The sequence below is a fragment of the Medicago sativa genome, chromosome 2, assembly GCF_051527215.1.
Source record: "Medicago sativa cultivar Bolivia chromosome 2, Bolivia_mono, whole genome shotgun sequence".
NCBI classification, from domain to species: Eukaryota; Viridiplantae; Streptophyta; class Magnoliopsida; order Fabales; family Fabaceae; genus Medicago; species Medicago sativa.
This window is the reverse complement of record NC_140750.1, coordinates 45,998,001-46,025,756: the sequence shown is the minus strand read 5'-3', so window position 1 is coordinate 46,025,756 and position 27,756 is coordinate 45,998,001. Positions and strand designations below refer to the sequence as shown.

Genomic DNA, 27,756 nt, shown 5'->3' with positions numbered 1-27,756 from the left:
AATGCGTCGATGAAGGGAGGGAGGGAGGGAGGGAGGGAGAGGGAAATGCAACAATGATAATGAGAGAAGGAAGGAATGTGTGTTGTATCAAAGAGAATAGAAGAGGAGACACACATAAATTTCTTTTTTTATTAAACAATTGCATTTTTCAAACTTTTTAATCTCGGCCATTGGTTTTATTTTTACCACATGTCACACATCTAGAAAGTGGATGAGTTTCTCAAAACACAATCTCTATTCCTTGGTTCCACCCATCCATCTCTTAGCTCATTTTGATCGATCATAATGATGTCAATTGTATTCTCCACCTCCGCAGCAGCTACAAAACTATTTCCTCCTACTACTTACCGCCTTCAAAGTCAAACCTCTCGAAGCTGGAGGCTGAAATCATCAACATCATGTAAGAACTCTTTGAAATCTGAAGAACAACTCTATTCAAGGGTTGGTGCACTCTCCACTGGACCCGTTCAACCTGCGATCCTCCTTCAAGTTGCCACAACTGCTGCTCAAACTGGTGCCAAGGTTCGTTTCATTTTTTTTTATTTTTTTAACTACGCTATTTAAGAGCAGTTGCATTAATGGGGGAAATTTGTGATGTCCAGTATCATAGTCTAATATCGCAGTTTTACAGATTTGTACTGTTTCAGTTTAACGTCCACTGTATTTTTTCCTATTTAAGTTATGCTTTGACATCCAATTACCTTGGTTGGTTATATACAGGTTGTGATGGATGCTGTTAATAAGCCAAGGAATATTACGTATAAAGGATTAACTGACTTGGTGACTGAGTAAGGTCTCGTTGAATCTTTGTTTAATGCTTATCTTTTTTAATCTTCGTATTCGTATAAAGGATTCACATGTTTTGTTTGCCTGTTTAATCAAATAAGAGTCATTTGTAAATTAACAGGACCAATAAAATGAGTGAAGCTGCCATATTAGAAGTGGTGAAGAAGAATTTTAAAGATCATCTTATTCTTGGGGAAGAAGGAGGCATCATAGGAGATGTAGCTTCCGATTATCTCTGGTGCATTGATCCCTTAGGTTTGTTATTTCATTCAATGCTTCCTTTTGCCCCAACATTTTAAGAAATAATTCTAGTTTTAAGCATACAACTAGATGCTGGCGTTCAAATGTATTTCTTCACACCTTTTACCCTGTTTGAATTTGGAGTTTCTTTGAAAGAGAGACATCAATTTGAATTCCTTCATTATGTTCTTCCTTTCATTCGTAGTATGTGTCCTATTCTATGAACTAACACAAGCATGGACACGACACTTACACGTCGACACTGGTAATAATTTGAGAAAATTGAATGTAACCACATGTGTTGGTTATATGTATTTTCCCAGTTCCTTTACTCTATTCTCCAAATGAAATTCCTTTTTGCTTGTGTTCTTTGTATGTGAGGCTATATATATTTTATATTCGACAAAGTATTTGTCGTTATTAAAATATATCATATTATTCCGTCTGTATTGAAATAATTTATTTCTGACTGCATCTTCCTCGTGCATTTGTTGTTTCATGGATCACTTGGATAGTTTGATTACAAGTCTTGTATAATTTTGTAGATGGGACAACAAACTTTGCACATGGCTATCCCAGCTTTGCTGTTTCTGTTGGAGTTCTATATCGAGGAAATCCTACTGCTGCTACAGTGGTGATTTTTTTTCCTTATCTTTTACTTATATTTCACGTTGTTTAATGCAACCTTTCATTGATAATAACTCATTCCTATGCCTTAACTTGAAATTTAACATCAGTGCTTGATCAAACAACTTCCATTTGTTTTTTGCTTCTCGATGAGATATCCTCTAAAAAGGGTACCATAAACCAACCTTATATCAGTCATTAATTTTTCATCCTTATACGATTCTATAGTCTGCATGCCTCATCTCTTCCATTTAGGGGCATATCCCAGTAGAATCTCCATAAACACCACTAAATTCCATCTAGAAAAGCAGCTATTTTCTATTGGAGTTGTATGAGGAAGGATATTACAATTCTATAGCAGAATATTACATTTTGCTGAAGAACAAATACCTTAATCTTTATCCTGTAGGGCTCTGATAGCCACTATCCATCTTGACTCAGTTGTGAAGTGACGTCTCGGTGGACTTGATTTCTGGCCTACCAACGGAAAACGGAGAAGGAATTTTCTGATGTTTGTGGATAGGGTATTAACTCATAGTAGTCTATCCCAGATAGCATAGCAGTGCTGAGTAGCCGAACCTGAAACAAGGATAAAGGTACAGCGTGTGGCGGGATTGCCACTATTTGAAAAAAAAATTCATCCAAAATTCATCTAAATCAATCCTAACAGATTCTAGACAGATTATGTATCAACACATGTATGACACACTTCATTCATCAATTACATAATCAAAACTTGGAATTATTGCAGAATACTTAAACACACATTCATTCAAAATTACAAACATTTTTATTTTTTTTATAAACGATGAATGAGACATGCATTAGTTTTGGCGTTTGACATCCCAACTATGCTGATCCACACATTCATTTCCTTCTCTATAAATATGAGAACAATGAAAATGAATAGTTTTGGGGTATAGCAAGCAGTTGTGCCACATAATCATAAGATTCCATGGAACCCCTAAAGTGTTTTGAAAAACTATTACAGCCATATGTCACAGCACTGCAGTCATACCCCTTGTTCATACCAGGGCTATCAAATAGAATTAAAAGCATATTTACACAATTTGGAGTCATGAGACCTCGAGCACTGCAGTCATACCCCTTGTTCATACGAACCTATTTATACTAAAAAGAATATTTCTAAATGTCATACTACCTCAAGTGCATTCTTAACAACAATATAACACACAAACGTACAATGAAACGTAAAGTCTAGGGTGTTTCAGAAATCATGTTATATTTGAAAAATTTGGATTTTGAATTTTCAAAATGATCGAAGGCCAAATTTTCTTTTAAACTGTGTTGTCTTTACTACCCTCATTTTTTATTGTCAAGAAATTCTCATCTGCTCTTTCCTTTTCATTGTATATAATGGTAAGTAATGATAGTTGGGGCAAAACAGGATATGCTAATAGGATTTGTATTAATTTCAGGTTGAGTTTGTTGGTGGTCCTATGTGTTGGAATACTCGCATTTTCACTGCAACTGCTGGTGAAAGAAATTTCTTTTCCAACTTCTATCAACCCCTTAGAGAAACTAAAAATTATTTAGTAATCTTGTTTTTTCTTTCTAGTTATTAGTTTTATCAATAACTGTATAGTTTCTGCCCTGATATAATTCTCATACCTTGTAGGTGGTGGAGCATTCTGCAACGGCCAAAGGATCGAAGTGAGTGCAACTAATCAGGTGATTATGGCTAAGTAGTGCCTTAGAATACAAAAGTGAATTGCACAATCCTTGATTATATCATCATTTCAGTGTTTTTTATATTTTTTTTTTGGGAAAATCGGAGTAACCTTCATTTCTTTCAGGTGGAACGATCTCTTCTAGTGACAGGTTTTGGGTATGAACACGATGAAGCCTGGGCTACTAACGTAGAATTATTCAAAGAATTTACGGATGTCAGCAGGGTATTCATCTAATACATACAACATATGTTCCTCATTTCTCTGCCTTTCACCAATCATTTTCTTGACTTTGATGCTTAGGGTGTAAGACGGCTTGGTGCAGCTGCTGTGGACATGTGTCATGTGGCTTTGGGAATTGTAGAAGCTTATTGGGAATATCGTCTAAAGCCATGGGATATGGCTGCTGGTGTTTTGGTGAGTTCTACATATCAACAATTACTCTTGAGGCCTAATTTTGAGATTCAAGCAAGTGTTTGGGTTTTGTGTGGAAAAGTAAATTTTTCTAGTGGAGAAACAAGCAAGAACTTATTTTTGTATAATGGTTATAGAAAGAACTCTTCTAGAAGACTTGCAAATTCAAAGGCTTTAGGTTAACAACAAGAGGTTTATTAGGAGATTAGGACCCAATTCTATTTATAATAGAACAACTACTGGTAACTAAGAATGCCTAACTAGAAGAAATAAAAATAATGGAAAGAAGAAATAAAAACTAATTTTGATTACAAGCAATACTCTCCTTTAAGGAGCATATATGTGAGATGCATCGAGCTTGTCAAATATGTAAGCTATCCTAGGAACCCCTAAGAACATAGTAAACTTGTATGCTAGCTGATTTAAGAATTCACACATGTTTTGAATAGCTTTCAATGTTTATTGAATTATATACTTATGTGATAATTTTGTTTACATTTTGTTTTCCATTAATTTATAGATGGTAGAGGAAGCTGGTGGCACAGTCTCTCGGATGGATGGCGGAAAATTTTGTGTTTTTGATAGATCTGTTTTGGTATCAAACGGCGTGGTCCATGCTAAGGTTAGTCTCTGATTTTGCTGTTGGGAGATGTTTAAATTGCACCTTTTCTTTAATGATCAATTTGTGGTCCACTTCAACTGCTCTAACAAGTTTTATTAACATTTTGAAATATTTGCTACCGACTACTTTATCCATTCCTTAATTCATTTTAGTCAACAACCTTGCAAGTTGCAAATTGATACCTAAACAAGCTTCTTTATAGAAATTGGTATTCTGTAAAAAAAATAAGTTACAAATCGGCTAAGCGGTACAATGCCTCATGCGGATAAAGCTTCCTCATAAGTCATTTCAGCCCAACCTACAATATGTCAATTACAAATTGGTATTCTGTAAAAAAAATAAGTTACAAATCGGTTCTATTTCTAAATTAACAAAATGCTTGTCAGAAAAAGAATAACATATTAGTGTTATTCACCCTGCTTATATACACAGCCTTTTGGGGGGTGCAAATTAATTTTTATTTTTTCTTTATAAGGAAAGTCATGGTTAAATAAATATCATATATATTTGAATATCTGAATATCATGTATATTTGAACACAATTTGGATAAGTAATGCACGGATAGGTGTATCTGAACACTTGAAAATTGTGACTAACGACATTCAAAATCGTAGTTAATTGTGTTATGTGGAACGTGGATAGTAATGAATAAATTGCGACATATTATATTCCTTCATCATCCACATATTTTGAGCTATGTTAACCCTCAAAACTATTGTCGTCAAATGTGTGTAAACATATGCTTTCTAAAAAATAATTGCCTAGTACTCGGTAATTTTCCATTTGGGGTGAACCAAAATATGATCAAATAGATCATAGCTGACTTGGGATCTATCGAAACACTTTCACATAAACTCTTTGACATTGAGACTCTATTCACAACACTTTCACATTCTTATGTTGCCTCTAAGATCTATCGATATCATATGCTAATATTACATTATTGAATTTTATATTGTTTGTTGATAGTTTTCTGTTAGTCTTCAGTTATAATTTCTACCAAGTAAAGTAAGTCACTTAATTGGCTAGGAGTGGTTTGCACTTTGCAGTCTACTGAAAATGCATTTAGTTTTTTGTGATTGAGGGGTTTTATGTGTATTTCACAGCTTCTGGAGAGAATTGGACCTGCAACAGAGGGCTTAAAAAGTAAGGGAATTGATTTTTCATTATGGTACAAACCTGAGGACTACAGAGCTGACGTTTAAACTAGAGACAGTAAAGACACCAACAAATGTTTTTCTTGTTTCTCGTCGACTATGTCTCTAACAGCAATAGGGTGACATTATTGCTCTTTACATTTTTGTATTACTTACTAGTTCAAATCTCACGATAATTGTTATAAACTGCATTTGGATAAATTATTTCTGATTATATATATGTGTATACTCTTTGTTCAAAATTTCAGTAATATTCTCATTGTTGTTCATACAACATCGCATATATGAAAGGATGGTCCAAATCCCACCATGGCACAATAGTTTCGACTGTTTAATGGACAGTATCCATATCTGAATCATCTCTCGAGTTTATCTTTGTTCTTCTAAGCTTTCATAAGCAAGAATCCTAATCCCTTTCTGATTTTCATTTTCAAATTCAAGTAGATGAAAGGAAGATCCAAAATCTTCTAGTTTTGATTTTGACTTTGATTCTAAGTTACAATTCACAACTTTTTATAAGATCCAGATTCTTTCACCATTCAGTTTGAAAGGGTGCTTAAAACTTTGAACATATCAGAACGGTGAAATGCTGTTCTATTGCGACTTTTACATATATTTTTGTACTTAATATACAAATTAAATCCACTAGATGATTGCGCAAATTTGGTTTGCTGCTTTCCTTTACATATAGTTTTGTACTCAATATAAACAAGAAAAAAAAACCACTAAATCATACCAGTTAAGAATATACTAGTCAATTTGTACAAAAAAATAAAAAATAGAGTAGTAGTCAATTCATTATACTTTTGTACGTAGTAGAATTTAAAGTTTAATCTAAGAAACTAGCTAAAACTTTCACCAATGGTCATTTTTCTTCTAACGATTACATTAAGGAATAAGCTATGTTCCGTTATGATTTCTTAACTACTCCAATGAGTGTTTTTTTGTTTTTTTTTTTTTAACTTTCACACCGGTTTTCGATCCACCAAAGGTGGACGACTAATCCAGCTCATGCGTAGAGGCATGCGCACTGGCCAAGCGTTGTTTCCCCTGGGAATCGAACCCGGTATTCCCCAAGTACGTCCTTGGAAGGAGCTCGTTGCCACTAGACTAGGCGATTGATGGAAAAGAGCTACTAACCAAGCAAATAAACCTAACTAAATTAGAATAATTGTGTCGATTGAGTGTGTATTTTGTAATTTCATATTTATTAAAACCAGCCCTATTAGCCTCACTTTGATATAAATTTTCACATTTTAGCCAAAACACGTTGCATCTAGGCAGGGTTTTGTATTTTCTTGCCGTGTAAGATGTCAACAAAATGGGTTTGAGATAGTGTTTACTAGCATTGTGTGTGTGCGCGCGTGCTCGGGGTTGGGGTAGAGAGAGAGTAACGATGATTACAAATGGGAGAGTTAAGAGGGGAGAGGGTTTATAGAAACCTAATTATGAGATGCTAGAATTGTATTTCAATATAATTCTCATCCAAATATAAGGGGAGAGCAATTCGTTCAGATATATACTTTTGAACAAGATTAAATTACGTTGATGTATTGTCCTGTCTTCCAAATTTCTCAAAACACTTGATTTGTTAGAGTCACACAATCCAGACAAACATTGCACATGTCCATATTGTGTAAGCCGGACAAATCAAGTATTTTGAAAAATATAGGGGATAAAAGAAGATATCACAAATTATAAAGGAAAGAAACCGTGGAGGAATTTTTAAGAAATGTAATACATTTTACACCACTGAGTACCATTTTTTAAAAAAAGGGTTTTGCCAACGAATCTCATAAAGGGCCATTGTTAACAAAAAATAGAAATAATTGACAAGTTTTATGTTAAAAAAGATACTTTTCAAAGTTTCAATGTGTTAAATATATTATTCCTAAAACAAAATCTCATCTTTAGCCTTCTTAAATAAGTGTCCTTAACATTTCCCTTTTTAAAAATCCTTTCTCACAGAACCAAATGTAAATTACAGTGGCAATCATCGACTGTACAAAAGTGTTGGAGTATAAGTCATAATCTCATTCGAAGTATCAATGATAAAAAGGTTACTGATCAGACTCTACCACTATAAAAAAATATATAAATACAAACATTTATTTATCTTTAAAACACCAAACATCTAATATTTGTTTGATTTTCTTTCGCTATACAATTACAAAATAAATAGACTTGTTTACCTTTACTAAAAGATCTATGCATAAGTCTTCTTTTATTGATCAAAGTATAATATTACAAATGATGTGGTTACATCTATATACAGCCAAATATCTATTACTATTTTGCTAATACTAACTAAGTACCTAATCTAATAAGCTATGTAGACATTTGATATGATGGAGTATTAAGTTAGATGACCCAAAAAAAAAAAAAACATTGCTGAAATAAATGAGTAATTATTAGGAATCAGATATACGTGTTGTTTGAAATGAATCACAATAATTTACAGCATACAAACATATACACAAAATGTATGAAGAAATCACTAAATAGTAAGTAGGTCTCATATACATAAAGGTGCATTCAAATAGATAAATGAACCGTTCATGCCACAATAAAATGTACAACGCTTCATCAACGATGCAAAACAATGGACCAACATTGATTGATATGTTGACATATCAAACTTTACAAAAAGGCTAAAGATGGAAGTTGTCTATCATATGGTAAACCACATCAGCACCATCTGAATTTAACCAGTAGCTTTTCACCTGATAGCAACCACATAAAATAAAGAAAAAAACAACAAGGAATATCAATCTTTAAAGAATTTTGGCACAAATGTTTCACAAAAACAGCCTATACATAATATTTCAAAGCTTGCAAGTTTAACTGATCCTCTCCAAACGAAAATGTGAGAGAAGATTCAAAGCAAGTTAAAAACAAAATCTAATATACAAAGCCAAAAACTGGTTTAACTTATATCAAGAAAAAATATCCAAATCTAGTTACATATGAAGCACGGACACTCCTCGGATTAGGTGTGTCCTGGTGTCGGACATGTGTGGTGTCCGACACCGACACTTGTAATTACATTGGATTATGTGATTTTTTCAAATTATTAGTTGTGTCGGCGTGTCAATGTCCGTGTCGTGTCCGGTGTCCGTATCTGTGCTTTATATCAAAGCCCAGAAAGTGCCAAATGCTACTCTTGGCAAGGTAACAGGAGGCAGAAGCAACAGACAATAGAGTGCACAATCCCCTCACACACACAGCAATGATATTATTTAAGCATTGTTTTTTATTTGGGATTGGAGTAGATTGCAATACTTCATCGGCATTACCAAGCCAAAATTGTTTAAGATAATTGGGTTTAGTCTTGAGACCAGGTTATCTGAGGTTCCTGTTTTATGGTAGTGAGCTGTATTTGGGGTTTGTTAAAGCTTTCATATCTTGTTGTATGTTTTCCTAAGTGTTCCTAATTGATCAAGCTAGAAAAATAAAATTAAATCATAGTAAGACGTCAAAATTTCAACTAGTTATTTATCATTATGCTCTTCTTTCAAGAATATAATAATCATCGTCATCACTGTAACAAGTTTATTTTATGAGATCGCTATCTTCGAGGAAGTGTAGGAACAAACTCGCAAGCAAAGCTAGAATTTTAAATTTCACTAGGGCAGAAGTTAGGCAATGAAGAGGAACCCAAAAGAGGGAAGAAGTTTATCAATGAGCTTAGGTAACCAATCATGACTGTGGGCAGGCATTGTGAGGCAATAAACCGTATCCTGAAATACACCAAGTCCAGGAAAAAAGTTTTTTTAAGAAGATAAGGCTTGTGTTGTTGCATTTTTATATGCTAACTAGGCTAGTTCACCTACTAATAGAAACCAACTTTTGGATATTGTGTAATCATTGGACATAACTCGTTCTCCTATAAAAGCAGAAGGAGGAATAGAATCTTGCCACAGACAAAATCGAGAGCTAAAGCAGAAATATCAAGTAGATTTCGACATTGTGATGTACATTATACCTAGTATCATCCATTTTCATAAGTTTAGTACAAAAATGAAGAAAGCATTTGAAAAGACTGCAATCAAAGGAAATCACACAAATTTTGTAATAAAGATTTAAGATATAAGCATACCTGAATTGTAGTGTGAGCAATGTAGCGCTGTTTACTTGTCTGGAAGCTAACATCCACACGTTCCCAAGACACCTGAGTGAGACCCCTTATCATCTTCTCTATATTAAGGAAGAATAAAAATGTCATAAAAATAGGAACTTGATTGCAATCAAAGAATAGAATCAGCTACTAGATAGTTCATTCACGACAATTCATTACATATTAGTGAGACATTTATTTTTGTTAACTGATCCTAATCCCCTACTCTTAACATTATTACCAAAAATTAGAACTTTTTAATTGGGAGCCAGCTAACTTATCTGAACGAATTTAATTACAGAACTGTTAAATGCTTTTTAATATTTTTTGAAACTTACAATATAACTAGCAAAACCAAGGATAGAAGAATGCTCTTTTATTTTATTTTTCTTAATTCTTGAAGAACTAGAAATCTGCACTAACTATCAATAAGAATAAAACATATTAACCTCACGGCATGGATCCAAATAAAGTACTTATGCTTCTAGGTATTCAGTACAGACACATTTGTGCAGGAGCAATATAGAAAAACAGCACAAATCATCATTATATTACGACGAAACTAATTTTCCTTTTAAAATAAGGAAAGAACCTTCTAAGTCAACTGATTGGCCTCCAACATTTGAAGACGCTTTATTGTAAATGCCTCTGGTGTTCTCTCCTTCAACATAAACAATGTGTGGATATTTGTCATCATTTACAATAAGATTGGACTAGCACAAAAGAAAACAAAATTTAGTCTTTGAAAGCAAAGTGGAGCGTTAAGGTAGAATATTATTAGAAAGTCAATACCTTCGGAAGTTCATTTTGACGGCGAATCGATGAGGTACGCCATCCAACAATCTCTTCAAGCTAAGTCAAGAATCATCAGAGCGTAAAAAGTATTTCCTTATTTGAAAGCTTCATCAGCTTTACTCGGAAAATTACCAATTTATTATTAGCCAAGGTGACATGGTTTCTAGCTGTCTATAAACTCTTTACATTGCACCTAAAACTGCTGCTTCTCATTTTAACGAATGTGGTTGACTCTAGATTCATAAGTCTTAATCTTTTGTAAGATTGGAAATTTAATAATATCAAATATGAATTATTTTCAAAATCAAGATTAAAAAGAGGATACGATCAAAATTCGCATTTGCGTATGCCACCCGCCGCTTGAATGCATGTAAAGCTGAACTACACCATAACAAACAAATAGATTGGCAATAATACAGAAATGGATATAATGATCTGTCGACATTAACTGATACATTAGTACTAACATAAATTTTAAATCGTCGGAGTCATCAACCATCCGCAGGAGAAGAGGAGGTTTTCCACCATCACTGTCCATGAGGAAGAGATGCTTCCCAGATCTCCCGGCAACTAAGTGTGCAGTTTGAGATGCTCTTCTCTCAAGGAAAGGAAGACCGCAAAGTAAAGGAAGCTATAACAAACAACCAATGGAAAAAGCAATGAGAGATTTTACTGCAATTCCAATATATGTACTAGTATATCAGTGTTATAATATAAATAGGTTAGTTATAAGTTTTATAGTATTATTATGTAATTAACAGCGATTAAGATAACTGCAAATCTTTGTATTTCTCGTTTTAAGTTAACATAAGATCCTACCAGGTAGTTGAGACACATTGGTCCACTCATATACCTCGTTTTCTCTATTTATTTTCTCTTAACACGGCATCTAATGTATTTTGCTGAAAACTGTGTTTTACCGCTGGTTTCCAGTCTGCCTACTGTGTATACCTTTCTCAGAACGTAAGCCTCATTTTCGGTTCACTATTCACTGCTATAATCAGCTTCCTTCCCAACCAGCAACCACTGGATTTTAAGCACTGTGTCAAGCTTAACCCATGTATCTTAAAGATAAAGCTTGACTAGAGCATAGTCACATAATACGCATTCGCGTTGGTACGCGGTACGGGTTCGGGTTCGTGGTACGCGACATGAGAAGAATTCGGTACGCATAGGGGTATAGAGCTTCGGTACGTTTCGGTTCGTCACACTAGTGAAAATGTAATGTATCTGTCATTCTGTCAAGATAGAAATACAAAGCTTATTATGTCCCACATCGGTTATTTAGTAAAACTTTAAGAGGAAAAGAAGTTATAAATAGAAGGAGCATACACCTCTTACTTCATAGTACTGGAAGCATCGCATGGGTGTTGTACGGTACAATTGGGAGCGTGACTTTCACTTCCCATAATAGTTCAAAATTTATTATTATTGTTTATATGTCGTTTTATTTATTTATTTATTATATTCTTTGGTTTCTGTGTTTCGGTAATGGTGATGGTGACTTTTCACCTGCCATTTCAATTAGTTTAATTCTTTCTGGCATGTAAATTGCTGGTTCGCTGGGTTCCCGGTTTAGTGCGAATTCTTTACGAATTTTCTGCGAACCGGTTCGAGAAAGAACCGCGAACCGGTTCGTGCGAACCAATTCGTGGTTCCCTTCAAGTTCCACGAATTCTGTGACTATGGACTAGAGTTTATAAAGAGTAGCACCCCTCACCTTACAAGCCGGTTTTGTAAGGAAGAGTTATCCCAATATAAAAACTTGATATGGTATCATAGCCTATTGATAGGACCACCCACCATTTATATCCTCACACCAAGCCCAGTAGTGTTGAGCGTGAAGGGGTGTATTGGAAAAATCAAGTCCCACATGTCTTAAAGATAAGGCTTGACTAGAGTTTATAAAGAGTGACACCGTTCACCTTACAAGTTGGTTTTGTAAAGATAAGTTAGGCCCAATATAAAAACCTGGTGGATATAAACTAAGATACTCTAATATAATATAAACATATTATAAGAAATTTTCTAATATTTCAATATCCCCTCTCAAGCTAATGCTTGCTAAGCTTCAAGTTTGTTACAAATATTCCCTTTTAAACATAATTAACATTCACAAACTGCAGGAAAATTAAACTACGGTCAAATTGGGCTAGGTAATCCTAAAACAATCAACTTGAGTTTGGAACATGTCACGAACAGTTCTGTGACTGCTGCCAGCAGCACAACCATAGTATTTCAATATCCCCTCTCAAGCTAATGCTTGCTAAGCTTCAAGTTTGTTACAAATATTCCCTTTTAAACATAATTAACATTCACAAACTGCAGGAAAATTAAACTACGGTCAAATTGGGCTAGGTAATCCTAAAACAATCAACTTGAGTTTGGAACATGTCACGAACAGTTCTGTGACTGCTGCCAGCAGCACAACCATAGTGATGGTCAGACAACGAGACTACCAAAACAAAGTGGGACAAGTCACCACTGCCGACAACTCAACCTTGACGTTTTTTGCGTGAAGGGACTAAAAGAGACTATTGAATGTTTGCTAAGACAAATAACTAGATAGTATGCCATAAGAGACCAAATTAAGACACTGAAGAAAGCACACTGAAACAAGAGTGACTTGGACATACGACATAATGACCAACGAACAACTTGGATCTGGTAGCGGGACAAACATACAGTCATTTGGCTTGAGAGAAGAAACAGACCACAAAGATGCAAAGAATACAGACAAACATACAAAAGATCAACCGCTAATCCATAGTTATAGATGTAGAAGACCTCAAATCATAAATGAAAAAATTGGGTATAACTCATCAATATAAAAGCGGCTTGTAAGGTGAGGAGTGTCTCCTCTTTATAAACTCTTAACAAGTGTCCTATCAATCTAACGTGGACTTGGGATTTTCCCAATACACCCCCTCACGCCCAACACTAGTGGGCTTGGTCAGTGCATATAAATGGTGGGTGGCCCGATCGATAGACTCTAATACCATGTTGAAATCGGTGCCTAACTCATCCTTACAAAACCGGCTTGTAAGGTGAGGAGTGTCTCCTCTTTATACACTCTTAACAAGAGTCTTATCTATCCAATGTGGGATTTAGGTTTTTCTCAATGGTAAATATATAAGGAAATAAGGAAACAAATCACAACAATAACTAAAATATATAGAAACTATTCCTAGGAGATAATCTAAAAGATACTCTACAATTACAAACTGATCCTACAAGATAAACTAGATCCCCTAACATGATATAAATATTGTATAAAATATTTTCTAATATTCCAACAATATCTAATGGAAAAGGGATACAAGTGCAACCAAAACAAATTCAAAATAAAAATATCATTCTGAAGTTGTACCTATCAGGTATAAACTGATTGTCATAAATTAAACGCAGATAGCCATAACCATTGTAATACTTGTCTCCAATTTAAGGGGCTGAATTATATCAAACCACTTTTAGAGTTTATGTGGCTTACGAAACACAAAATGGAAATAAACTAACAATTTCACAAATTGCAGCAAGTTTTGACTTAAATGCAATCTGTGTGCCCGTTTCTTCAAAAAATTGAAATGAGTGTGTGTCATTATCTTGTCCAACAACTTTAAGTAATTAATCGACAGCCTCAACCAAAATTGAGACACAGCTCATAGAAAAGTACCTGTTTATTTCCTCTTGAACCGAGATGAGGTGTTGCAAATGTTATAAAGTTCATTGGCTCTAAACCAGCAATTTTGGCTTCATAACTTTGTGTAAGGCATTGCTTTGAATATTCTGTCTTCTCTTCATTGAAATGGTTCCTGCTGTTACCAACATGTTCCAATTTTGAAGAATTATCATAAAGTCTCCCAATTGCATATCTTGCCACCAAGCCTCCTAAAGAATGTGCGACAAAGGATATCTTATGCACCTCTGGCCATCTTCTAGCAACTGATAGTACCTGGTCAAATACAAAGTAAAACTGAAGGTTTAGACACAAATGAGTAACAGCAAAACGCCAAAACCAACATTATAAATGAAATTTTAGGGAAGTATGAAAATTTAAGATGAGCAAAGAGAACAAAAGGTCATATTATTATTATTACCAAAGTACCTCTTCAGCTAGCCTCTCACCCATCGTGTCAACACCATCAAACGTCAATCTTGAAGAATTGCATTCACTGCCTGTCCATAAATTATCAAGTAAAATGCAACTGATGGTTTTCTTAATAAACAATGCAAAAGATAATACAAGTTAAAGATTGGCGGACTTGGAAATGTCAGGACAAGAATCAGGTGAATATCAGAGCAGGATATTTTAATATTGTGAGAAATAAAAAAAAAATAGTGAAAAAAACTTGTGTGATCAGTCACATTTCTATTCGTGAAAGATGTTATATATCACCTACATGACACAAACAGATGGAGATAGTTCAGACAAACAACAAACCAAATCAGAACATTGAAACTATTAATTTGTTATCTGACTACTCACACATAGATCACAAATCCAACTAAAAAACTTAACATTCCAGTGATATGGTGAATTTCAAATTCCACTATGTTATGAACAATGCTCTGATGAACAGAAAAATGTAGCATCTCATCTATATTTATAAAGGAAGTGGGAATGCTTACGGTGCACAATAACTTTATCCGGAAGCCTCTTTACAAACTGTTCTGCAGCATATCTCCAATCAGAAGCACTGAAAAACCAAGCACATTTCACTGTAACCAGAGTCCCCCACAAACATAATCTATTTTGAAATATTTTATGAACTTGATCACACAAAAGATAAAATAGATAATTTTGGATAACTAATTATAACTAAACTATCCAGCTAACATAATCATAGAATAAGGGAATTCTGGTACAAAAACTCAGACTACCCTAGAATCATAATTGAACCCACAATCCCTTACCTCTCCAACTATCAAGGTATGTTTGGATGGAGGGTTTAGGGAGGGAAGACTTACGTTCCTTTTTTAAATTACAGACATTATTAATCTTATTTTTTTTAAATCAATTAAGTGTGATTGAACTATTATATAATTATTAAATGATGATGTTGTTTAACTTTTTTTAAAATATCAAAATATAAGACTTATTCCTCCAAAAACCTCCTACCAAACAGACCCTTATGTTCCTCCCCACAAATCATATATCAAAGATATCATTGTCTACCAACTGAGTTATGCTCACGTCACGTAATTGCTAACCACCCAATTAACAAACTCCAACTAACTAACTATTATATTTGTAAAGCCACTGAAATTGACACTATCGAAAACCTCGTTCCGGTCCCAAGCCAACATTACTAGACAATGGGTGTAATAGTAATAAAAGCTACTACTGTAGTTACCAAAGCAAGTTAAAACATTATTACCTCCCAGTAATACCATTAACCATAATTACAAGGTGACGAGGAATCCGCTTAGAGGTGGAGGCGTTGAAAAAGTCTTCCCCGCTGATTTCGGCCTCAACCTTGAGACGGGGCAGTTGCATTTTGATAGAATTGAGGGAAAGAGTGGGACCCACAAAGAAGCTGGGCCCCGATCGACCTAAATGATAGCAGCAAGTGTTGATGGCGGTGAAGAGTGAACGGGTCGGGTTGCGAACGGGTATTCGAAGCACGACGGTGGAGGAGTCCGAGGCAAGCATGAAGCAGTGATGTGGTGGTGGTGGCTCGATCGAGGAGGATGTCAAATTTGCAATCACAACTTAATTTAACTTGAATAGGCAAACTAATTTTTGTTTTTTTTTTTAGGAAAACTAAATTTATTTAAGAGGTAGAGTCATTTCGGTCGGATACTAATGATAATCTTTAATCTATCGAAATTTTAAAATAATTTTTTATTGTTCACTTCATTAATCAAATTAATTTTTGATATAAAATATTTTGTTAATATCGTTATATTAATCTTTTAATATATTTATTTATTGTCATTAATCCTTGCAAGTACTTACTTGAAATTCAATCCAGAGGCGGATCACTCAACTTTTCATAAAATATACCCAGCATCCTATTTAACTCATGTTTTGCATACCCTGGAAAATTGTTTTTGCACCGCTCTCTTGATGCAAGACACAATGGGCAATTGAATTTTTGTGCTTTCTGTTTTTTATGTAATAGCAAGATTGATCAATGTCAAATGCAAGACACAACGCTGGTTTCTACCTCTCTGGTTTCTCTGGCTTCATTCCGGATTCGAAAGACATCCTGTTAGCTGAACTCACTGCTCTTCACCGTGGCTTTCTCTTGGCTGCAGCTATGGGAATAGAGGATTTAGCTTGCTACTCGGACTCCCTTCTCTCCATTAATCTCATTACAGGCCGAGCATCAAATTTCCATGCCTATGCTGTCCTAATTCAGGAGATAAAGGACCTCTTATCTGCTCACAATTTCTCCGTTCATCATTGTCTCCGTGAAGGAAACCAATGTGCGGACTTCATGGCCAAATTGGGAGCCTCATCGAATGAAGAATGCTTAGTCCATGCTTCTCCTCCTCATGAGCTTCTTGTTTTAATTAGAAATGATGCCATAGGAACCTCTTTTCCTAGAGCTTAGGCTTCTGACTTTGTTTTTCCTCTCTCTGTTTTTGTTTTTGTTTGATTTTAGCCTTGTAACCAAAAAAAATCAATATACTTTTTTACAGTGTACTACATGCTTTGACCAACAATTTTGCACCACACACTCATGGTTTTCCCTTGTTAGTTTTTATTTTGGCTAAATTAAACTAGATGTCCATTAAGTTCTATAATTATAATATACTGATCTTTAAGTTTTTTTCCGTATCACTTACGTCCTTTAAATTGTTTAATTGTAACAAGTTAATCCTTTAAGTATTTTTCGTAACAATTAGGTTCTTTAAGTTATTTAATTGTAACTTTTAGACCATGACTAATTTACATTTTTAATATCTGAAATCCCCAAATTATTACGGTTAAATAATTTAAAGTACCTAATTGATACGAAAAAATTTAAAGGACCAATTTATTACAATTAATTAACTTAAACGATTTAAGAGGAACCAAAAAAACTTAAAAACCAATTTATACAATTAAATAACTTAAAGCAACTCCAACATAATATAACCTTTTATTTTTCTTTCCAACTTTCTTACTTTTTTTAGGCACTTATTATACTACATGAATTTCCCATATACAAAAATAGGACGAAACGGAATGAATCTATATTTTGAGTTTAATCTTTGAAGGATTTGCCAATAGGTTAGTTTTTTTTCTTTTGACAAAAGGTTAGTGGTTATATACCATAACTAACAAATATATACTATATATTTTACAAAATAATCGCAATTTTTTTACTTAATTGACTTCTTTGTTAAAAAAAAAATCACAAAATAAATGACACTTTCAATTTTCAAGGTCACATGAACTATATTTTGTGAGATGTTTATCTATATTTTTTTACAATTTTTTTTTTGGTTACAAATATAATTGAAGTAAAATATTTGCACCCCTTAACCCAGGGTCCTGGATCCGCCACTGATTCAATCCTTATATCAAAAGAATTATTGTGAGTATTGAAAGATTATTTTCGCATCAGAGACTATTTTGATTAACAAAGTACATAATCAAAACTATTTTTAAAATTTTGATACATAATCGAAGAACTACTGTTACTATTGAATACACATTCAAAGATTAAAAGGATTATTAGTTGCTACCTCTTAAATCACAAAAGTAGGAAGGTGTTAGCCTATGTTTTTTAAGACTACCATTAAATGCAGTCAAAGAAGGTTGACCTTATCATCGAAGAAATAAAGGTTGCTCTTAGGTCTTTCTCGAAGTTGGACTTGCTGGGGACACGTGTTTCAGTTCGACGGACAAAACCTATCGAGGAACGGTCTTCACTTCGGATAAGGGCAAGCAATAGACATTTCTAAAGGCACGTTCGAAATTCAAATTGAATGGATAAGACTTGTTAGTTTTCTATGTGAAATTCTGGCACGTTAGGCTTAAGATGTTCTAAACGATGTTCCAACACAAAACACAGTAAACGGATGTTGTATAAGATGTTTAGAACATTAAGCTAACAAACATAAACATAATAAAACAAAGTAATAGACAGGAAAGAAAAGAGGCACAGAGAAATTGTTAACCCAGTTCGGTCCAACATCACCTACATCTGGGGGCTACCAAGCCAAGAAGGAAATCCACTAGTGCAGTCCGTATTCAAAAGCTCTCAGCAAACCACGTTTGCACTTATGACCTAGGACCTACCCCAACTAGACTTCAACCTAGGAACTCCTAGATCTGAGATCCCATCTCACTCCCTTACAACTGATCACAAACCCCTATGATTCCCAATTACAGACTCAAATCAAATGAGGTTACCCTCAAAAATAACAACATGCAACCTTGCTTAAAAGCTTAGATGCAGTTCACAATCTACCTAACTCCTTGCTTAAAAGCTTCGGAGTAGTGCACAGTATTACAACTCAAAGTACAGTCCTAAACATGCATCAAGATGATACACGAAAGGCTCACAAGATATAAGACTCAAAACCTAAACAAAACTCTATTTTGTAAAACAATGTCTTGAATAATTCTTCAGGTCTTGCAGCCTCCTTTATATACTGAAGCAAGGCGTGTCATCCCTTCAATCATGCTTCAGATCGGATCAGTGACTTAATGCTCAATCAACATGGCCGGATAAGGAAACTCCTAGAAAGTAGGATCATTAAAAGTCACATTATCATCTCCTTAAAAACTTTCCTAAGTCATTTTAACATTTCCTTAAGAAATCACATATGTTCCGATCTCCTCATAATTGCACACGGTTCAGACCAACTCAAGCTGGTGTGGATTCCTTCAATCAAGCAAGTGCGTGCGTAAACATAGGCAAAGCACAGAACGTACAGACCAGGTCTGGATGTTGAAACATTGTGTTCCACATCTGAAGTGAATATTTGTTTTAGGCAAAAGTGAAACCAACATACAAATATCTAACAATCTCCCCCTTTGGCAAATTTTTGGCTAAAACAAATTAAGCCCACACCTGTTAAAACAGAGAGATAGCACACGCAACCTTTCCTTCAATCTTCACAATAAAAATCTACCTTGAAGAAAGGTTCACATTCTCAGATTTCTAAAAGATACCAAAATATAGTTCTTCAGTCATCACACATAATCTTCAGGACATGGAAGAAATATATTACAGGTCTCAGATTCTGCTTCCAATATTTTTACACAACAATTAACACATGGAAAAACAGATAAGAAAAACTAGAAGGTATCAGAGCGGAAATCAGAGTCTTGCAGCAGAGGACGTATAAGGAAAAATAAATTCTTGTACATCCTTAATAGACAATCAACTGTCACAACACGCTACTTAGAGAAATATAGGAAAACAATATTCAGTAGCTTAAACCAGCAGGATGTTTCAACATCCATAGGAACATTCAGGGACACAGAAGTTTACTCCCCCTCAAGGAGCACAACCATCATATCTATTACTCCCCCTGAATTCATGAATACTAATATATATATATATATATATATATATATATATATATATATTTGTTTTGTTTTTACAAACAGACAAGAATGCCAGAAAAACAAAATCACCAGAAAGCCAGAATCAGATGTCTCAACATCCGTAGGCACATAGTCAGGAAATATACAGCATGGATATATTTACTCCCCCTTTTTAGCCATAAAATATGCTAAATTAAGAATTGATAAAAGCATAAATTACAACTAAAGATAACTGACACTCTGAACAGTGGTTGCTATTCCTCATGAATGCAAACACCCAGCTTGATCCTTAGTTTCTCAAATTGCTTGACATCTAAGGCTTTTGTGAAGATGTCAGCCAGTTGTTCTTCAGTTGTCACATGCTCCAGAGTTACTACCTTGTCTTCAACAAGATCTCTAATGAAGTGATGTCGGATGTCAATGTGCTTTGTTCTGCTATGTTGTATAGGATTCTTGGTGATGTTGGTAACACTTTAATTATCACAGTACAATGTTAGAACATTTTGTTGAACATCATACTTTTCCAGCATTTCTTTCATCCAAACTAACTGAGAGTAGCTACTTCCTGCAGCAATATATTCTGCTTCTGCTGTTGATAGAGACACAAAATTTTGTTTCTTGCTGAACCAAGACACTAGATTGTTCCCAAGGAAGAAACAACCTCCTGAAGTACTCTTTCTGTCATCTGCACTACCTGCCCAATCTGCATCACAATAGCCAATCAACCTGCAATTTCCACTGTGAGAATAGAGAATTCCATAGTCTGTGGTGCCATTTATGTACTTCAGAATCCTCTTGACTTGAACAAGATGACTCATTTTGGGCTTTGCTTGATATCTAGCACAAACTCCTACAACAAAAGTTATGTCAAGTCTGCTTGCTGTAAGATACAGGAGACGTCTAATCATGCTTCTGTACAGACTTTGATCAACAGCTACACCATTTTCATCTTTGGATAACTTTAAGTGAGTGGCTGCTAGTGTTCTTTTATAACTGGCATTGTCTAGCCCAAACTTCTTCACAATATTCTTGGCATACTTGCTCTAGGAAATGAATATTGTGTCTTCCATCTGCCTGACTTGCAGACCAAGAAAGTAAGTCAGTTCTCCCACAAGACTCATCTCAAATTCAGATTGCATCTGATGAACAAAATGTTGAACCATCTGATTCGACATTCCTCCAAACACAATGTCATCAACATAGATCTGTGCTATCATGAGTCTTCCTTTGTCCTTCTTAACAAACAAGGTCTTGTTTGTTCCTCCCTTCTTGTATCCTTGATGGGTCAGAAATTCTGTGAGTCTTTCATACCAAGCCCTAGGTGCTTGCTTCAACCCATACAGTGCCTTCTTCAGCTTGTACACATGATCAGGAAAATTTGGATCAACAAATCCCTTTGGTTGCTCAACATAGACTTCTTCATGGAGATACCCATTTAAAAAGGCACTCTTCACATCCATCTGAAACAATTTGAACTTCAGGATACAAGCCACTCCCAATAGTAATCTAATAGATTTCAATCTGGCTACAGGTGCAAATGTTTCATCAAAGTCTAATCTCTCTACTTGTGTATAACCTTGTGCTACTAGTCTTGCCTTATTTCTGGTAACTGTGCCATTTTCATCTGACTTGTTTTTGTAGATCCATTTAGTACCAATGACATTTATGTCATTTGGTCTTGGCACCAGATCCCATACTTCACTTCTTTTGAACTGGTTGAGTTCTTCTTGCATGGCTTCAATCCAGAAATCATCAGTGAGAGCTTCCTTCACGTTCTTGGGTTCAAATTTGGATACAAAACATAAGTTGGAGATAACATCATTAGCTCTTCTGGTTCTGATTCCTTGATCTGGATTTCCAATAATGAGTTCTTGAGGATGATTCTTCTGAATTCTAATTGAAGGTCCTTTGCTTGTTTCTCCATGTTCCAGCTCAGTATCCTCAGAGTTAGTTTCAGGTTCTTCAACAACTTCAGGAATTACATTTTCTTGAGCAGATGTTTCAAGATATGCTTCAACACCTGGTACAACTTCAAGCATTGGTTCTGTAACCATATCATCTACCACCACATTGATGGATTCCATAACAACTTGAGTTCTGTTGTTAAACACTCTATAGGCTCTGCTGTTAGTGGAGTATGTAACAGCCCGATTTTTCGCTAGATTTATTTTATTTATTTATTTATGTGTGTTATATGTGCTCTTATGTGATTATTGCCTCTGTGTGTATTTTTGGTTGGGAATTTTTAAATTCGGTGTTAGAGGGGTATTTTAGTCATTTTGGACTTAGGGGCATTTTGGTCATTTTGAGGGCAGGGGTAATTTTGTTAATTTTCTGAAGGTTATTTTTAGTGCTTAGTGAGAGTATTATTTTACCAAGTTACTAGAGGGTGTAGTAATTATTTTATTTACCGGTAAGTGACCGTTAGTGTTATATTTTACCGTTAAGTGAGTAGTAACATTTTTGAGGTTGAAATAGAAATGGGTTAGGCCCATTAAGGTTTATGAGATAAGCCCAATTAAGTGAGCCTATATATAAACTAATGTTAGTAGAGGAATAGGGTTCTTTCACAAACATTTTTCATTTGAGAAGAGAAGAGTTAGAGGCTAGTGGGAAGAACAAGAACAAGGGTTAGAGGCAAGAGGGGATTCATCATCTAGGAGCTAAATTGAAGCTTGGGTTAGAGATTCTTGGTGCTAGAGGTAAGAGGGTTAGGTTTCAACCATAATTCCTAACTTTTCATTTCTACCCATTTTGTGAAATTGATGAATTGAACCTAATTTATTGTAAATTCGTGTCCATGTTTTGATGCAATGTTTGGGTATGTAAATTGAATGTTAATTGAGTTGTTGATGATGAAATTACATGCTTAAATTGTGGTTATATGTATGCTTTGCATTTTTGTCCAAAAATGATGATATGAGATGTTGTGATGAATTATTGATGAATTCATGATGGTTAGTTGTTGTTGTTGAGAGATGTTGTTGTTGATGATTAAAACCTTGGGTAATCATAATTGTGGAGTCTGCTATGACTTTCTGTGGTTTTTGAAGTTTTGATGAAAAATGGGTCAAATGATGATTTTTATTAAGAGAATGTTTTGGGGCAAATTTTATATGATTTTGAGTGTCTTTTCATGTTTAGAAATGTTTAGACAAACCTTGGGATCAAATTTGGGCATTGGGAAGTCAAAATTGGGGTTATGGGGTGAAAATGAGGTTTTTCCCGAGAGCTAACTGTCACAACTCGCAATGGCAAGTGATTTACTCGCAGTTGCGAGCTGCACAGTGGTAGCATCCCCTGTTTCGCGTTCTCGCATCTTTTTCGCACGTTTCTGTTTTGAATTGGTTTTCGGTGTAAACATGAAAGTTGTATATAATTTTGTTAGCTTTCCAATGGCTTTGGTTTGACTTGAAAATGATTTTTGGTTTTTAAGTTATGATGAAAATACTCCAAGGTGGTCTTGCTGAAATTTTACAAAAATTCCGCATAACTACTCTTAAGTCGACCCAAACCTTATGGATTGGTTCCAAACTTCAAACTTATGTTTTATGAGTTCAATTAAGGTGTTTAGTAGTATTTAACCTATGATGTGAGGGATTTAACTTGTTTTGCTTAGAAAATGGAAAATTTCTTGAAAAGTGTTTCGGTGAGACGAACTTTGTGATTTTTATGAATTCATCGTATTTGGCTGATGAAATGCTTATGTAACCTCTACTGCACTTGTATGTGACTTGTGAGAATACATGGCATAGGCAATTGAGCTCGTTTACTTGGTTTTGGCTTAAATGCCCAATTATTTTCAATGTTGTGATTTTTGGAGACGAACTTGGTAGAAAATGAGTTTTGAGAGCCAATTGCTTATGAACACTTTATGAATAGATTAATATGATTATGAGATGAGGTATGAATGGTTGTTGAGTGATGAATATGATGTTTGTGATCATATGTTATAATTGTTCCTTAATTTGGATTGTAAGGAATTATGTGGAAATGTGGCAACTATATATACTAATTGAATGGTGATGAACATGTTTATGTTATGTTGTTTGTTGAACATGTTAAATTTTGATTGTTGGTGGTGAATTCATACATGCTAATTTGATGTTGACATTGTTGGTGGATGCATGTATGCAAAATGATGGTGATGGTGAGGTGATTATTGTTTGTGTGAACATATGCATTGAGTTGAGTCATATGTTCATGCATTCATGACTGATGGTGGCGGATTTTATATCCAATTGAGGTGATTACGATGTTTTTGTTGCATCGAAGGTGACGACCTTGAGGTGATTTGGTACCACATGCATCTAGAAGAGTCTAGAGCATTATATGCATTTGATTAGTTGATGAGTCGTGTCATAATTGAATATATGACTTGGTGAATTTGTGGATTGGTGAAATTTGGTGAATGTTGTGATTGTGTGGATTGGTGTATATGTACATTTGTGGATTTTGTTGATGGTTTTGAATAATTGAATTATGCTCTAATTGCATGTCTTATTTGTTTGTGCTTATACACTTGGTGAATCTATTCGATGATAATTAATTTGATAATAATGATGAAGCGAGAGTTGTATATGTATATGCATATGATGTGGTGATTTCCTTAATGATGATGACTACTTGCTTATGACTTTGAAATGATGAATTGTACTTTTGAATTAAGTATGCTAAGTGAAGAATAAGGTGAGTAATCCTTCATTGAGTGATTATTGATGAACCTATGTTGATGATTTGTTTAGAGATTGGATATACTTGCTATGCCATGTTAATAATGTGATAGCTTGAAATGTAAGTGATGGGGGATAATAATCCTGTGATGCTAGTGTTCTAGGAGGGATGGTTATGTATATGTGATACGTGTATGATACACTTGTTGATACGAACTTGAAATGATGATATTGAATGATATAGGTGTTGTGAATAATTGTGAATACATGTATGATTTGTTGTCCTTCGTTCTTGAATATATCTTTCATTTCCAATGTTCTTGTTTAATCTTATATGGATTATGATGATGTAATGCTAACCCTCAGTGGTTTACCACCTACCTTTCCGTATGGACGGGTAGATGGAGTGCAGGATGCTTAGACTTGTGTTGATGTTGCCGAGGAGCGGAGTTCCTCTTTTTATATGCAAGTGTCTAGATTAGGGCTCTGATCTAGGATAATTCTTGCACGTTGGATTTCTATTTGATTATGTAGCTTTGGTGTTGAGACAGTATTATGTTGAGATTTGAGATCATGTATTTATCATGAGATTTGGAGATGTTATTCATTGGATTATGTATGTGTTCCGCTGCTATGTGATATAACATGATCTTTATGCATGTATGTATGTTTTAATATGGTGACGTAGCATCTATTTCTAGAATATGTTCGTATATCCGCGCGTTTTACCGCTTATTAGAAGTAGGGTGTTACAGACTAACCCAGAAAAACTCCTTCATCACTCTTTGGATCCATTTTTCTTCTGTAATCTCTATCTGCTAGAATGTAACACTTGCTACCAAATACATGGAAATATTTTACAGTCGGCTTTCTTTCCTTCCATAGCTCATATAAGGTAGTTGTAGTACCTGTTCTCAGAGTGACTCTGTTATGAACATGACAAGCTGTATTCATAGCTTCTGCCCAGAAATAAAGTGGTAGGTGTTTAGCATGTAACATGACTCTGGCTGATCCTTGTTGAGTCCTATTCTTCCTTTCCACCACTCTATTCTGTTGAGGTGTTATGGGAGATGAGAACTCATGCCTGATTCCTTCATCTGCACAAAATTCATGAAATCTGGAGTTTTCAAATTCTGTTCCATGATCACTTCTTATCCTGACAATATCTCTATTTTTCTCTCTTTGTAGTTGGATGCAAAGTTCCTTAAGTGATTCAAAGGTGTCAGATTTCTCTCTGATAAAGTTCACCCAAGTAAATCATGAAAAATCATCAACTACCACCAGAACATACTTCTTTCTACCAATGTTAGCTACTTGCATGGGTCCCATTAAATCAATATGAAGAAGTTCAAGTGTTTTTGTGGTTCCTTGATGTTCCAACCTAGGATGGGACATCCGAGTCTGTTTACCAACTTGACATTCACCACAAATACTTCTATCAGTGATTTCCAGTTTTGGTATACCTCTGATTGCTTCTAGGGAGATAGCTTTCTTTATTCCTTGCATATTCAAGTGGCCTAGTTTTTTATGCCACAGTTTTACCTCTTCAGCTTTGCTCAGCATGCATGAGGATATGAGAGCCTGTTCTTGAGAGATCCACAAGTAGTAGTTGTCCTTAGACCTAACACCCTTCATACTCACCTTACCCTTCTCATCTAGGATCTGGCACTCAGTTTTACTAAAATTTACACTTAGCCCCTTATCACATAGTTGACTAATACTTATCAGGTTGGCTGCCAGTCCTTTGACCAACAAAACTATGTTCAGTCTAGGTGATCCTTCACTAACTAAATCTCCAATCCCCACAATCTTACCTTTACCATCATCCCCAAATGTGACATAACTTTTGGCATACGGTCTGACATTTCCTAGAAAATTGTCCATCCCTGTCATGTGACGAGAACACCCACCATCAAAGTACCAGTCTTCACTGGAGGATGCTCTTAAGGAGGTATGGGCTATTAGACCTAAGCATTTAGGTTTCCACTCCTTCTTGACCCCTCTCAAGGTTGAACTGGGTTGATGTTGTCTAGGTACACCATACAGATCAAAACAAAAAGGTGTTTTATGACCCTGTTTGTGGCAAAAATGACACTTCCAAGAGGAATTCTCTTTCACTGAGTCAGTTTTAGGATGTTGTACAGAATGTTCCAACGTTGGACCTCTACCAGTGACATTATCTGTTCTAATTGAAGCTACAAACTTAATTTTCTTTACTGGTTTTCCTTTCTTGGCCTTATGATAATGTTCTAAAGCCTGAATATAGCTGCTGTTTTGTTGTTCCTGTTTCAGGTGTTCATGTGTAAAACTTATGCCATTTGGTTTACCTATCACTTGACCTTCTAACATCCTATCAAGAACATCAGTTCCAGTGGTCATCATTCTAACTTGTTTAAGGACATTATCAAGTTGATAATTAAGTAACATTACCTCTTTGTTTAGATCAGAGATTTTAGCCATATGACCAATCCTTTCTTCCTGAAGATGATCAATGATTTCTTCCTGCTCCATCACATGCCTAGAAGTGCTTTCATCATGAATGCCTTGATAACCATAAGACACAATTACCTTCTCATAGTCAAAATCCTCATTTTCAGACCCAGATTCCACTCTCCCAGTCATAGCACTGACACGTTTAGCAGCATCACTTTCAACATCTCCATTTGTTCCTTCATCATCAGACGTGTTTGCTGTAAAGGCAATGCCTTTTCCCTTCTTCTCAGATCTGTTATCCACAACAAGCTCAAAATTTTGAAGAGAACCTATGAGCTCTTGCACCTGCATGTTGGATATGTCTTGGGCTTCCTCAATGGCTGTGACCTTCATGTCAAATCTCTTTGGCAGAGATCTAAGAATTTTTCTTACCAATTTTTCATCTGACAGTTTTTCTCCAAGTGAATCAAATGAATTAGCAATGTCAAGGACATTCATGTAGTAATCCTGTATAGTTTCATCCTCCTGCATTCTCAGACTTTCAAACTTGGTCGTTAGGAGTTGAATCCTTGAGCTCTTCACCTTGGTGGTACCTTCATGAGCTGTCTTCAGGATGTCCCAAGCATCTTTGGCAACATCACACTTTTTGATGAGTCTGAACATATTTTTGTCCACTCCATTGAAAAGAGCATTTAGGGCCTTGGAGT

At 35.1% G+C, this 27,756-nt stretch overlaps 3 protein-coding genes and 1 pseudogene across 6 annotated transcripts; 2 read left to right on the top strand and 2 right to left on the bottom strand.

Moving 5' to 3' along the window:
* Positions 1 to 253: 253 nt before the first annotated feature.
* On the top strand, positions 254 to 5,780 carry IMPL1 (myo-inositol monophosphatase like 1). Its single transcript, XM_085744710.1, has 10 exons — positions 254 to 522; positions 721 to 788; positions 908 to 1,041; positions 1,572 to 1,660; positions 3,093 to 3,150; positions 3,293 to 3,345; positions 3,471 to 3,569; positions 3,648 to 3,761; positions 4,279 to 4,380; positions 5,488 to 5,780. The coding sequence occupies exons 1-10, from the start codon at positions 286 to 288 to the stop codon at positions 5,584 to 5,586; spliced, it is 1,053 nt and encodes a 350-aa protein (XP_085600836.1). The 5' UTR covers positions 254 to 285; the 3' UTR covers positions 5,587 to 5,780.
* A 2,146-nt stretch (positions 5,781 to 7,926) lies between these two features.
* Positions 7,927 to 16,143, bottom strand: LOC146946896 (putative lipase ROG1). Of its 4 annotated transcripts, none has more exons than XR_015026858.1 (10): positions 15,829 to 16,143; positions 15,080 to 15,147; positions 14,556 to 14,626; positions 14,124 to 14,402; positions 10,918 to 11,081; positions 10,776 to 10,831; positions 10,448 to 10,500; positions 10,248 to 10,316; positions 9,638 to 9,735; positions 7,927 to 8,261 (listed from the first exon to the last, which is right to left on the bottom strand). XR_015026858.1 is itself a non-coding variant. In XM_085744708.1 (10 exons), the coding sequence occupies exons 1-10, from the start codon at positions 16,101 to 16,103 to the stop codon at positions 8,190 to 8,192; spliced, it is 1,257 nt and encodes a 418-aa protein (XP_085600834.1). In that variant the 5' UTR covers positions 16,104 to 16,143; the 3' UTR covers positions 7,927 to 8,189. The 4 variants fall into 4 exon arrangements, 2 of the variants coding, with proteins under 2 accessions (XP_085600834.1, XP_085600835.1); XM_085744708.1 differs by having other exon boundaries at positions 10,248 to 10,368; XM_085744709.1 differs by having other exon boundaries at positions 9,638 to 9,730; positions 10,248 to 10,368.
* Positions 16,144 to 16,587: 444 nt separating this feature from the next.
* Positions 16,588 to 17,010, top strand: LOC146946895 (uncharacterized). Its single transcript, XM_085748329.1, has one exon. It carries the CDS (start codon positions 16,588 to 16,590, stop codon positions 17,008 to 17,010), a length of 423 nt encoding a protein of 140 aa, XP_085604455.1.
* A 3,406-nt stretch (positions 17,011 to 20,416) lies between these two features.
* On the bottom strand, positions 20,417 to 20,851 carry LOC146946894 (secreted RxLR effector protein 161 pseudogene; annotated as a pseudogene).
* Positions 20,852 to 27,756: the final 6,905 nt, after the last annotated feature.

Coding starts and splice junctions, on each gene's coding strand:
- LOC146946895 (XM_085748329.1), top strand. CDS start 16,588: ATGTCAAATGCAAGACACAACGCTGGTTTCTACCTCTCTGGTTTCTCT.
- LOC146946896 (XM_085744708.1), bottom strand. CDS start 16,103: ATGCTTGCCTCGGACTCCTCCACCGTCGTGCTTCGAATACCCGTTCGC. Junction 15,148..15,828: donor GTTAATGGTATTACTGGGAG/GTAATAATGTTT, acceptor TTGGTTTTTCAG/TGCTTCTGATTGGAGATATG. Junction 8,262..9,637: donor TTGCTCACACTACAATTCAG/GTATGCTTATAT, acceptor GGTTGCTATCAG/GTGAAAAGCTACTGGTTAAA.
- IMPL1 (XM_085744710.1), top strand. CDS start 286: ATGATGTCAATTGTATTCTCCACCTCCGCAGCAGCTACAAAACTATTT. Junction 523..720: donor CTGCTCAAACTGGTGCCAAG/GTTCGTTTCATT, acceptor GGTTATATACAG/GTTGTGATGGATGCTGTTAA. Junction 1,042..1,571: donor CTGGTGCATTGATCCCTTAG/GTTTGTTATTTC, acceptor ATAATTTTGTAG/ATGGGACAACAAACTTTGCA.